The 12517-nt window shown below is 37.8% G+C and overlaps 1 protein-coding gene across 1 annotated transcript in view; it reads right to left on the reverse strand.

The window, feature by feature from the left end:
* Window positions 1-1075: 1075 nt before the first annotated feature.
* Window positions 1076-12517, reverse strand: part of ADAMTS3 (ADAM metallopeptidase with thrombospondin type 1 motif 3) — a 504788-nt gene continuing 493346 nt past the window's right edge. Inside the window, exons 20-22 of the mRNA XM_007942793.2 lie at window positions 9108-9315; window positions 6410-6527; window positions 1076-1647 (exon numbers count right to left, since the gene is read on the reverse strand). Of these exons, the coding sequence (XP_007940984.1) occupies window positions 1076-1647; window positions 6410-6527; window positions 9108-9315 (898 nt within the window). The remainder of the gene's footprint in view (window positions 1648-6409; window positions 6528-9107; window positions 9316-12517) is intronic.

The raw sequence follows: 12517 nt of genomic DNA on the forward strand, positions 1-12517 counted from the left end.
AGTCCAAAGCCCTACTCTACTAGAGTGCCAATTCTAGTTGGATGATGCTTTCTCAGCTACTAACATACAAACAAGTTATCTCCAAACATTTTTTTTCCTTGCGATTACTACAGTGTATTGTTTATAACTGTTAATATGTCAGCAAAGGGAAAATACAAATCTACATAAGAACATAGGACTCCTCAGTGGTACCTACCACTGAGGCTCTGATAACAGTTTCATTTCTGTCATGTACAGTCTTATTACTATCTTCTGTTTCCTGTGGCTACACATATACTAAGACATCAATCCTACCACACCTCATTTAAAGAGTAGACAGCAATAGGTAAGCTGAAATCTATACATCTGTAGCTTATCTGTTTTGTTTCCATCTAATTTAGGTATCACATTGTTGACTCAACAATACCATACAATAACACCCTTTGTATTGTCAGTAGCTGTAATTTTAACTTCTTTGCAATATTCTGCTTTGAAAATCAACTCATAGAATATCAAATAAGGCAATACTTAACGACAGGCACCTAGAACATCCAGAAATGTAATATAGTAAACAATCATTTGAGACCACATCTCTTAAAATAATACTGATTTCTGCAATATACAGTATTTACACAACAGCTGCAAATTTGCTCGTACAATATTTCTAATATAGATAAATAAGAATACAAGTCTAAGGATTCTTTGCTCCCTTTCCAAAATATTTTGTAAAAGTGTAAACGATTGGCACCTCTTTTTAAATTTTACCATAACTTTTTTAAAACAAAAAATCAGCTGATATGCACAATTGGTTCCAGTCCCTTTTCTGCTTTAGAAAGTGACCAACACACTTAGCAACTTATTTTCCTTCCATTAATAATCTTTGGTGCTTTCTTCCAATGAATTCTGGTTAATGAGTCAATGTAGAACAAAAGGAGGATGAAAGTAACTAGAAAGTGAACCAGCACTTTTTTGTTCTTTCACTTACAGATAAATGAATTGTCAATCTACGGAGACTTCCACTTTACACAAGCTGTATGCACCATGGGGAGAGGGAGGTTGTCCAAGTTTTCCTCTGATTTATTTTAAGTTCACTTTCTCATCTTTCTAACATGGATGACTTTATGGGATGTCTCTTGTCAATAATCTTTTCATTTTTCTTTGAGGTTCTTGCCTGAGAAGAAGCACCTATTGAATCATTGACTGCAAGGAAGGGAGCAGCAGTCATTTGTGAAGATGAATTGAGGTGGCCACTCTTGGTGGATGGGGAGGATGGTACTGAGACCATTCTCATTGTCTTACTTCCTGTTTGCTGAGCTCTCCTCTGGGGTAAATTAGCACCATCAGGTTTACCGTTTGGCCTGAAAGCAGCATATGCATTTGGACCTTGCACTGCAGAGATCCTACTCAAAGATGTCTTCTTCTCAGCAGGGGTCTCTGAATGGTAAGGAACCAAAGATGTTGGCATCACTAGAGACCTAGGGAGGTCACTAGGGTTAAAGATAGCATCATCTTGAGTTTCAGCAGCTTCTGGAAGATATGATGGTGGCAGGGTGCTACTGCGCTTGCTACATGACTCACAACATAACTTATTATAACCTGGTATGGAACAATATCGTGCCAGCACCTCCATTTGACAAAATATCGATTTGTCCCCCAAGCATGGTTCATCTGAAAAAAAGTAAACAAAATAATATAGTTTATTATAAAGTAATAAAAGGAAGCAAATAAAATTGTTATCAGAGATAAAAAGACTTAAGTGTAATCTGACAGTAATTAGAACTGTGCACTTAAGCCTTTGTGTTAAAAATGTGAATATTAGGACAAATTGATTGATGTAAGCAGTTTTTTATGTACAAAAGACTTGAGTTGACTACCATACTAATGTCTCCATTAGGAATCTTCAGACTACTGAGGGTACTTTTTTTCTTCCTAGTAGGAATACATGTCAGATTTTAATGGACAAAAATAGGATTCATTTTACCATAAACATTCTTAGGATACAAAGGGACTTCTGTGTTTGTTTTATGATGTTCTTCACTTTCAAATCGAGTAGCCTCCACATTAAATTTATAGTTTAAATCAAAACAAGATACTAAAGACCTGTTAGAACAAAATAAATCTTAAAAAATATATTAGTAAAAGAAAAATAAAGATATCATTTTAAATATAATAATTTAATGTTTGTCATTGAATATTTTCAGGCTATTTGAAAGCATAAATTTAGGGAAAGAGTGCCAACTTTATTATGAGTAATTCATGGTTCTTAAAACTTAAATTTATTTTCATTGAATTGATGCAGCTTTATTTTTAAAGGTGACCAAAGTAAGACTCAAAAAACACTTGATATATTTTAAGGGATTATTTGTGCATGGTTGTGTGTAAAAACATGCACAATCTTTATTTTTTTAAAAGTTTATTGGTTGAAGGTTATAGGAACTAGATTTCAAAAACTCCAAATATTGAGCTCATGGCAATGATGTTGGTTTATGCTTATTTTCAGCCTTTTCAGGATATCCTTCACATAATAAATCCAAATTTGGGCATCACTGGAGTTGTACACCACAGAAATACTAACCTGATGTTTAATTAATCAATTAAATGGATAAATTATGACATTTATATAATATAATCACTTAAAAATTATAATGTACTGTAATTTTTAATTGTCAGATAAGGCACTCACTAAGTAACTTCCCAAGTTAATTACAGAATCTTTTTTTCTAAAATTTGTAATGAAAACAAAAATAGGAGAATCAGTTGCCAAGGAAAATAGAGTGCTATAATCACAAACTTTCCAACTTTGTTAGAATTGTCACACCATGTCTTCTTTCCAAATGGTAGAATGACTCATTTCCTTGAGATCTATGCAACTATTATAGTATGATGCCTTTCAATATTTCACATTGGCTAAGTTAACCATCTAAACCATCTTTATGAATGGCTGAAAATCACTTTAATTGGTTTCACCTCAAATAGCAATTCCTTATCATTTATGAGGGGGAGCTCTGGTAGCATAGTGGCTAAGACACTTGCCTGCTAACCAGACGGCTGGTGGTTCAAACCCACCAGCCACTCCTCGGAAGGAAGGTTGGGCAATCCTACTTCCGTAGTGATACTGCCTCGGAAACCCAAGGAGGGGTTGCTATGAGTCGGGTTTGACTCAACGGCACATAACAACAACAACAACATCATTTATGAATTCCTTTGTGTATGGCTCTATTTTGGGAACTCTGGTGGCATAGTACCTAAGGCACTTGACTGCTAACCAGAAGGTTGGTGGTTCAAACCCACCAGCCACTCCTCGGAAGGAAGGTTGGGCGATCTACTTTCGCAGTGATACTGCCTCAGAAACCAAAGGAGGGGTCGCTATGAGTCAGACACAACTCAATGGCACATAACAACAACATGCCTCTATTTTAAGAAAGTTACTTCTTATTTGTTTAAGTCTCTTAAGTCATAGAATGAGAGGACCTTATTTGACACTCTTCAGAAGGAAAGTCCTTCTGACTTCTTATCCCCCTCACTCCAAACTGCCCAGTTCATAAACGTGACCTATACTTTTTGAGTTAGAGGATGTGCCCACATGAGAGACTCCAGTATCTAAGTGTGAGCACAGTGGCTTTGCGAGGAAGGTTCACACACTGAACCTGATTACAGCCAAATTGGGCTTCTGTGTGGAGGAGGCAAAGGGAGACGTATTTGAAAAAATATAAGCAAGATGAAAGGAATACACTGATTTTTATAGTAATATGCCTATGGATAAAATAGACAAGGCTCAAAGGAAAACAGTTAATTAGTACAATCAAAAGGGGCAATGAAATGGAGTCATATAACAAAATCAGTCACTACAATCAAAGATATTTTTAGCCTGTTGCTCCACCTCTGTTGTTGTTGTTATGTGCTGTCGAGTCGGCCCTGACTCATAGCGACCCCTCCTTGGGTTTCCGAAGCAGTATCACTATGGAAGTAGGATTGCCCAACCTTCCTTCCGAGGAGTGGCTGGTGGGTTTGAACCGCCATCTTTCTGGTGAGCAGTCAAGTGCCTTAGGCACTATGCTACCAGAGCTCCTACTCTCGATCATTATAAAAAGTTTTGGGAAAGGGTTTCACACATGGTCTCAAAAGGCCATTTGACACTGAATTTACATTAATGGTGGTGGGATAATTAGAAAAAGATAAGACTAAAAAAAGTATGCAGTATGAAGAACGTAATCAACATCATTGACTTATGTATGCAAAACGAATTGGCAATTGTTTTGTTGGGTATAGTAAAGAAACAAAAATGAAAGGCTATTTGACTGTAACAGCATTTGAAATTCTGGTAAGATATATTGCTTACTTGATTGAAATATGGAAAATGCATGTGACTTTTAGAACTCTCAGTTGTGCATTTGATTCAAAAGTTCAGAGGAACAGAGTAGCAAAAATAAATATGGGGAATTACTAGCATAGTTCTGTCCATCTCATTAGCATCTCTGTTTTACAATAAAAAACATTTTCTTTGGGCTAAAGGAGAATCAAGCAAAAAGTTTTTGACAATTAGGTACATTTGCTGAGATATATAGTTCTACCAGCTACTAAGATTGATAAAGCTTACGTTGTTTACCCTCCTAGCAATAAAATAGAATAGAACATTATAGTGACAGTAAACTGTCCTTTTGTTTGGACTTGACTTGTATTTTAAACTTTCAAATACACTTTTTAAAGTGAAGTTCTCAAATATGTAAGTGCTTTGTCTCCCTCTCATGGTCATACTTGTTCTTGCCATCACACATTTCAAGTGAAAACTTAGAAACCTTAGTTTATAAGGTTTTAAAAGCCCGAACTCTAAAAATTTTTTACAAAGAAAATATTTGCTAAAATAGTGCCTTGACAATAGTCTTGAGAGCAAAGAAAAAGTATCATTTAACAGTTGTCAATATTCAATCAATGGCTTACTTATGATTTTGTAGGCTAAAGAAAAAGCAAATAATTTATTTAGTCCTCAAGTCATACTAGTGAGGCAAAGCAATGTCTATAGTTGTCATTAGGCATGAAATTAGGATAAAAGAGAATAGTGTTTAAGTGAAAGTTTGTGGTGCAGGTAGAGGTAGGGGGAAGGTAAGAAAAGGGTGGCAGGAAAAGCATGAGACACAATGACAAAGTGACAGACAAATTAGGGACAGAGATGGAGGAGTGAGAGACTGAGAAGAAAAGACAGTGTGGGGGAAGAGAAAGAGAGAGAGAGAAAAAGACAGAGACAGACCCAGTGAGTGAAACACAGAGACAGAGGAGTAGAGACAGGGGACTGGTGGAGGGGGGCGGGGAGGATGGAGAGACAAAATTTGACACAGAGAGAGAAAAAGAAAGAAAAGCAGGGAGAAAAAGGGGATATATATAGAGAGAGATGGAACACTGAGAGAGTTGAGTGGGGGAAAAACAGACAGACAGAAATGCATTGTAGAGAGAGAAGGAAGAAAGATGTTAAGAAGAAAGAGGGAGATAGAGAAAGAGGAGAAAGTGTGGGAATAGAGAGAGTCAAAGACAGACAAAGATTGGAGGGGGAAAAAAAATGAGAGAGCAAGAGAAGGAACGAGACTGGGGACAGACAAAGGGAGAGAGAGGAAGAACAAGAGAGTGAAGCCAAGAAAGTATGTGTGATGACACAGAGAAATAGAGCAACATACAAACAGCAAATGGCAGCAAACCAGAGATGGAAGATCATCACTGAGAACGGGACACTAACAGACGCAAAAAGAGCAACTAACAGAAGAGGAATCAGAAGGAGATGAAATGACAGAGAATGAAACCATCCGAGATACTGTATTCATTTAGAATTGCAAATCAATTGATATTTTAAAACAAATGCATTCCCCTTTTGAAATATAGCAAGAAGTGTGCTGAGGCAGTTATTGAATTTGGGCATATGTACAATGTGTCTATTTGAAAATCACGCTCCTAAAGTGCACATGTATGAATGAACAGATACTGGAAATGGCATTAGAGTTGGGATGACATTTATTATCCATATGTTTAAACTGAATAATTTTAGTAAAATGTCACAAAACCTCCTGCAATTGTATGACTTTTACTATGCTGTTGAGTTATATCCAAAGAGTATAATGGGGGGGGGATGTAACTCTCAGAAGAAATAAAAATTGACAGAAGCTACATAGACAAGACCCACTCCGTATTCTAGCATTATCTAACAGGAATAGCAGATGGAGCTGCAGTGGTCATGATAATTAGCTGGTTTAGGACGCTGCCACTGGTACTATCTTGAAGAATGATGTGAAGCTAATATTAAAGGATTTTATCCTTCAGTTATTTCTCAATAAGCTAATTCAAACTCCAGATCTTATCCTGAAAAATGAAAAAAAAACAAAATCTACTTTTTGAAGTTTTTAAAAAAACTTCTCAGAACACTTAAGTCAATCAGTGTCACACTTACCATTGCAAGAAGGCAGCTGACAGGCTCTGACTGATTCAGGCTTTTCCCCATCACACTGGTCTCCAGCCCTGCAGATGACCTGCCTCACTTCTGTTCCTTCCCCGCAGGTTACCGAACACTACAGAAACAAAGGCTGTAATTATAGACTATAGATTACAGATGGTAGTTTATTACACCAAGATCATCTGTCTTCCTTTCCCTTTGTGTGTGCATGTGCATGCATTCTCTCTCTCTTCACACACACACACACATACACACAGCACTGGATATGGTTGCTGCACAGTGGTTGTGGAGACAGATAATCCTGGCTTTGCACCCTTACTCCACCATTTACCAGTCTCGCATAATGCTTCCCCCCCCCATCAGTCTCAGTTTCCTCATCCGGAGAACTATTGGTTTAGGTGCCACTAAGTTGGTTCAACTCACAGCAATCCTATGTACAACAGAATGATACACTACCCCATCCTGTGTTATCCTCACAATCATTGCTATTTTTGAGCCCATTGTTGAAGTCACTGTGTCAGTTCATCCTGTTAAAGGTCTTGCTCTTTTTCCTGACCCTTAATTTTATCAAGCATGGTATCATTCTCCAGGGACCCACTCCATCTTAATACCATGCCCAAAGCACAAAACACAAAGTCTTGCTCTCCTCCCTTCAAAGGACCATTTTGGGTATACTTCTTTCAAGACAGATTTGTTCATTCTTCTAAGACTCTATAGTACATTCAGTATTCTTCTGCAATATCATAATTCAAATACATCCAATCTTCCTCAGTCTTCCTTATTCACTGTCCAGCTTTCTCATATATATGACATGACTGAAAATACTATGGTTTAGATCAGGCTCATCTTAGTGCTTAAAGTTACATCTTTGCTTTAGAACACTTTAAAGAGGTCATTTGCAGCAGATTTGCCCAATGTAATGCATTGTTTCATTTCCTGACTACTGTTTCCATGGTCATAGTGGATATAAGTAAAGTGAAGCCAAATAATGTCAGAATCAACTGGAAAGCACTTAACAACAACAACACAGTTCTTAAAAACAGTTGTCACACCTATTTTGGGGGAGCCAATCACCCTGGCACCTTCCTTATAGATAGAAGAATTTACTGACATACTACCTTGGTTTCAAACTCTTGGGAACTACTGTCACCGTAAATTCATCTATTTAATCAAAGTCTTCATGCTTTAAAATTGTTGCTATTGTTAGGTGCTGTCAAGTTGACTCCAACTCTTAGCAACCTTATGTACAACAGAACAAAACACTGCCTGGTCCTGTGCTAGCCTCACAATCCTTACTATACTGAGGCCATTGTTTTAGCCATTGTGTCAATCCATCTCATTGACAGCCTTCTCCTTTTTCACTGATCCTCCACTTTACTGAGCATGATATCCTTCTCCAGAGAATGGCCTCTTCTGACAACATGATCAAAGCAGGTAAGACAAAATCTGGCCATTCTCACTTCCCAAGGAGCATTCCGGCTACACTTCTTCCAGGACAGACTTGTTAATTCTTTTGGCAGTCCATGGTACTTTCAGTATTCTTTGCCAACACCACAAATGAAAAGCATCAACTTTTCTTTGGTCTTCCTTATTCATTGGTCAATTTTCACACGCATATGAGGTGATTGAAAATACCATGGCTAAGCCGGGTTATACTTTAAAATTAAGCCCAGAAAATTCCATGTTATTGTCCTAGGTAAGAAGTATACATGGGGGCATTCATTTCAGGACTCTAAGGAGGAATGAGATACATTATCTTTATGGTCCTATTAAGGGACCTTCAAGTGCCTGAACCTTCCTTCCTGGGCTTTTACTTCCTTCACTTCCTCAGTCCTTCTCTAACTTCTCTTTGATGCCCTTTCCTCCTATAAATGTTCTATGACTCAATGATTCCTTATTTTGAATGTTGAGAAATGCAAAATAAATATTAAAATAATGGACAAATATTACATAATTTAATGAATAAAGTCAATATAAATGAATATATATATACACACACACTGGCAACATAATCCATTCAATTAGCCAGTCCCTAAACCAATATCATCCATTCAAGTACCATATTTTTGACAAATATGTGGACTAGTGGTAAGCACAGACTAAAAGACAGGAGTTACAATACTCTGCCATCAACACCACACTAGAGTTGGGTGGAATTGCCTTTGGTGTACAGAGGAAGAACTATAGGAAAGACACCACTGTGATCATGGTATGTGGATTGTAGAGATGAGCCATGTTGGGACAGTCTGAAATTGCTAGAAAGGAGGAGGTGGGAACATCAAGCCAGGTGAAAACCAGTATGGTGTGTGGAAGAGGGAGGAAGTTATGGAAACTTGAACAAAGAGTGGGGAGTGTAAAAAGAATAAGAGAAATGGGCAGGGCCCTGCATTCAGTGTCGGCTGTTTGGACTTTATCCTGTAGGAATGGATGTGTCAACAAAGATGCTAGAATGGAGGTCAGTCACCTTTCAGCCTCCATGTCACAAAAACACCCAAATATGTTTGCCCCTATCAATTAACCTCTTAAATGCAAATACTATTTGGAAATACTAATTTTTCCTAACAGTGCTAGGTGCTTAATGATTACAAAATGAAATACAATTGTGAATTCAAAGAAAGCCTACCTGATGTTTAAGTCAAAATCAAATATGCCACTTGCACTTGTGTATACACATACACAGAATTCACACACCCACCTCATTCCAGGGCCCTGTTTTCCACTGGGCTGGGCAGGGCACTCTGTTACAAGGCCGGCGGCTCTCAGGGCGATCTCCCATACAATACTTGCTGTGCACGGAGCGGTTGGTGCCATCATGAAGGGGCTGCAGGCAGCGCACAGTGCGAAGCTGATAGCCAGAACTCCCACAGGTTTTGGTGCAGTGTTCCCACTCTTCTGCTACCCAGCTGTGGGTACAGGGGGTTGAGAATGAACACAGTCACTAGGATATATAGTGTGTACATTCCTGCCAGCACAGCCATTTCTGTTCTGTGAATGATACGCAATTTTGGGGCACACTGCAGTTCAGGAAGCAGTTTCAGAAAGATGGAAGCATCAAACAATTAAAAGGTCAAACAATCAAAGCATCAAACAACTAGAAGCTTCCCCACAATCATAGACCTGACACTTCTATTTTTAATGCTCTATTGATATTCCACCTCCCAATGACTCTTAAGGCTTTTTCTTTTCTAAAAGATGACCTTCAGAGTGATTTCTGAAACTCATTGTCACACTATCCTCTTTGGTTCAGGCAAAAATAGCATCAATCACTCTTACCGTATTGCCTAATAGTGCTAAGTAAACATGTAAAGGTAAATCAAAGAATGAATCCATTTGGTTAAAATCAACTGAGAGAGCTCTGGTAGTGTAGTGTCTAAGGCACTTGACTGCTAACCAGAAGGCTGGTGGTTCAAACCCACTAGCCACTCCTCAGAAGGAAGGTTAGGCAATCTACTTCTGTAGTGATACTGCCTCGGAAACCCAAGGGGGATTGACTATGGGTTGGGTCCAACTCAAAGGCACATAACAGCAACAGCAACAACAAAATCAACTGCTTTGACTGCTGATGTTTTTTCATGAAATCTACAACGTTTACTCACATCTTGATATTTCAACAGTTTCATTTTTACTGTTTCTGCTGTGTAGGCTACAAAACATATCTATACTGTTTGAAAAAGATCTTACTGATCATGTACCTGACTTAGGGGTAAAGGTTTTATGCATCTGGAGCTGGGCCAAAACTTCTTCCATAATTGCACCCGATGGAAGTATTTCCAAGGAGACATTTTCAATAAAAGCTTTCCCATGGGGCATTCCCAAATTCTAGTGTCACTATCAGTGCCCTGAGCATTCTCTAAATCAGCCATGGATTCAATATTATGGACAGATCTCCTTTTACATGTGGTTATTCAGTCCCAAAGGGCACTTACCACTGACCTAGTTAATTGATTGGTCTGGAACGTAATTGAGGCATACTGTCTGTTTGTCCTTTCCAAAGTTATTTTTCTTCTATAATTTCTTTCCTCTCATATGGGGTACCAAACCTTTGGTCAGTCTTTGGTATTCACAGTTAAAACTGCCCCAAGTTGTCAAACTGGTAATAGAATGTATTGTGGAAAACGAACTAGAATATTTTACTCATTTTTGAAGACTTCACTAGTGGCTCTCATTTGAAGACAAATAGTATATGAGAAGTACATTTGAGGTTATAGACACTTCTGTTTATTTTTATTCCTTGCTGGAACCCCCAAGCTGGAAATAAAGGAGGAAAACTGTATAAACTCACAAATGCTAAGAAAATTAGAGAGGAAGCCACAACAACATAATCTTGGAACCAAGAAAGCAGAAGGATATTTGGCAACTGATTAAGCAGACCCATAAAGGATGGAGTCTATGTCTATGGCATAAGCTGATAACCAAAGTGACTTGCACTGCAGAACTTCAGAAATGTCCAGGGATGTGTGGGTGAAGACAAGGCGGAAACAGGGTGAGTGATACAAGGTCTGTTTGGGAGCAGTTAGACCTCCTGATTCTTAACGATACTAGATGGTTGCATCTCCTTCAGCTCAGGAGAATACTTGTGCTTTATCCTCTATAAAAGGTATACTAGAATTTTACATAGGCAACAAGAGAGAAGAGATCATAGTGGAAATAAGAGGGTACTGTGGATTGAATTGTGTCCTCTAAAAAGATATGTTGAAGCCCGAAACCTTGCATCAGTAAATACAACCTTGTTTAGGGAAACTGAGTATCTCTTTGAAGACAGTATCACTAAAGCATACTGTGCAGGTCATATTCCCAATTCCTTCTCAGTGGTGTCTTCTTAAAGGAGAGAATAGAAATGGAGTCTTTGTCACACAGGGGCAAGGTACCATGTGATGATACATACATCTATAAGCCAAGGCATGCCAAGAGATGCCTAGAGCTACCAGGAGCTGAAAGAGACAATGAAGGTCTTACTCTAGAGTGGACAGAGAGAGCATGGTCCTACTGACAATCTGAATTTATACTCTTAGCTTCCAAATCTGTGAGGCAATTAATTTCTGTGTTTTAAAGGCACCTATTTTGTGGTATTGTGTTAAGGCATTCTAAGAAAACTAAAACAGGGGGCTATGTACAAGTTCACGTATGGAATGGTGAGATGCACTTAGTTATCTATAACATACAGTTTCTGGGAGAACTATAAAGCAGGCTTACATTCTGTAAGCAAGAGCTTGATTCTGCTCTATGGAATCTGAACATATTCATTAGAATCCTAGCTACACTACTGAGGTTATTTTAGTGAAATGGCCAAGACAGATCACTCAGACACTGAAGCCCATCAGTTAACAAGTCCCAAGCAGAATGCATGCTTCCAATCAGCTTTCTAAATACCACATTCGTGTACATGTGTAGATAGCCAAGGACCACCAGATAGAGAAAGCATCTAATGCAAGAGATAAAGGAGAGGAGAAAGAGAAGAAAAGATTTTTTTTAAAAAAATTAATGTATGAAACAGGAAATAATCTTAAATATCCAAAAGGGGTTGAAGGAAAATATTACATCTATGAAATAAGGATCAAATGGCTTGAAAAAGAATTATTGGGGAACAAAACAAAGCTCTTAGATATTAAACATATGATAGCAAAAATGAAAATTCAGCAAGAACATTAAACAGTAGGAGAAGAGAAGAAAATCAGATGTGTTTAGGGAGCACAATTATAGGAGTTTCAAAAATAAAGAACATGAAAATAATTATAAAAAAAAAAGAATAAGGAAAATTTCTTGGGCAAGAAAGGTATCAGTTTTGAGATTAAAAAGGTCTATAAAGTACAAAGCACAATGGATCCCAAGGCATGAGCATCACGGCATATCTCTGTGAAATTTCAGGATACAGAACACAAAGTGAACATCTTACAACCTTTGAAGATAAACAAAAGAACAAAACCACTTTTTCAACACAAACATTGGAGGGTAGAAAACAATGGAACAACACCTTCAAAAATCTAAGAGAAAATAATGTTGAACTTTATACATATGAGTAAGTCTAGATTTATCTACATCTAAAGTTGTGAGAAGATATCAAAGAAAGATGATTAAAAAGTTTGAAAGAGGTGAGGGGAAGATGGC

Source organism: Orycteropus afer, unplaced genomic scaffold (genome assembly GCF_000298275.1).
Source record: "Orycteropus afer afer isolate SDZICR_OR568_19922 unplaced genomic scaffold, OryAfe1.0 scaffold00098, whole genome shotgun sequence".
Taxonomy (NCBI): Eukaryota; Metazoa; Chordata; class Mammalia; order Tubulidentata; family Orycteropodidae; genus Orycteropus; species Orycteropus afer.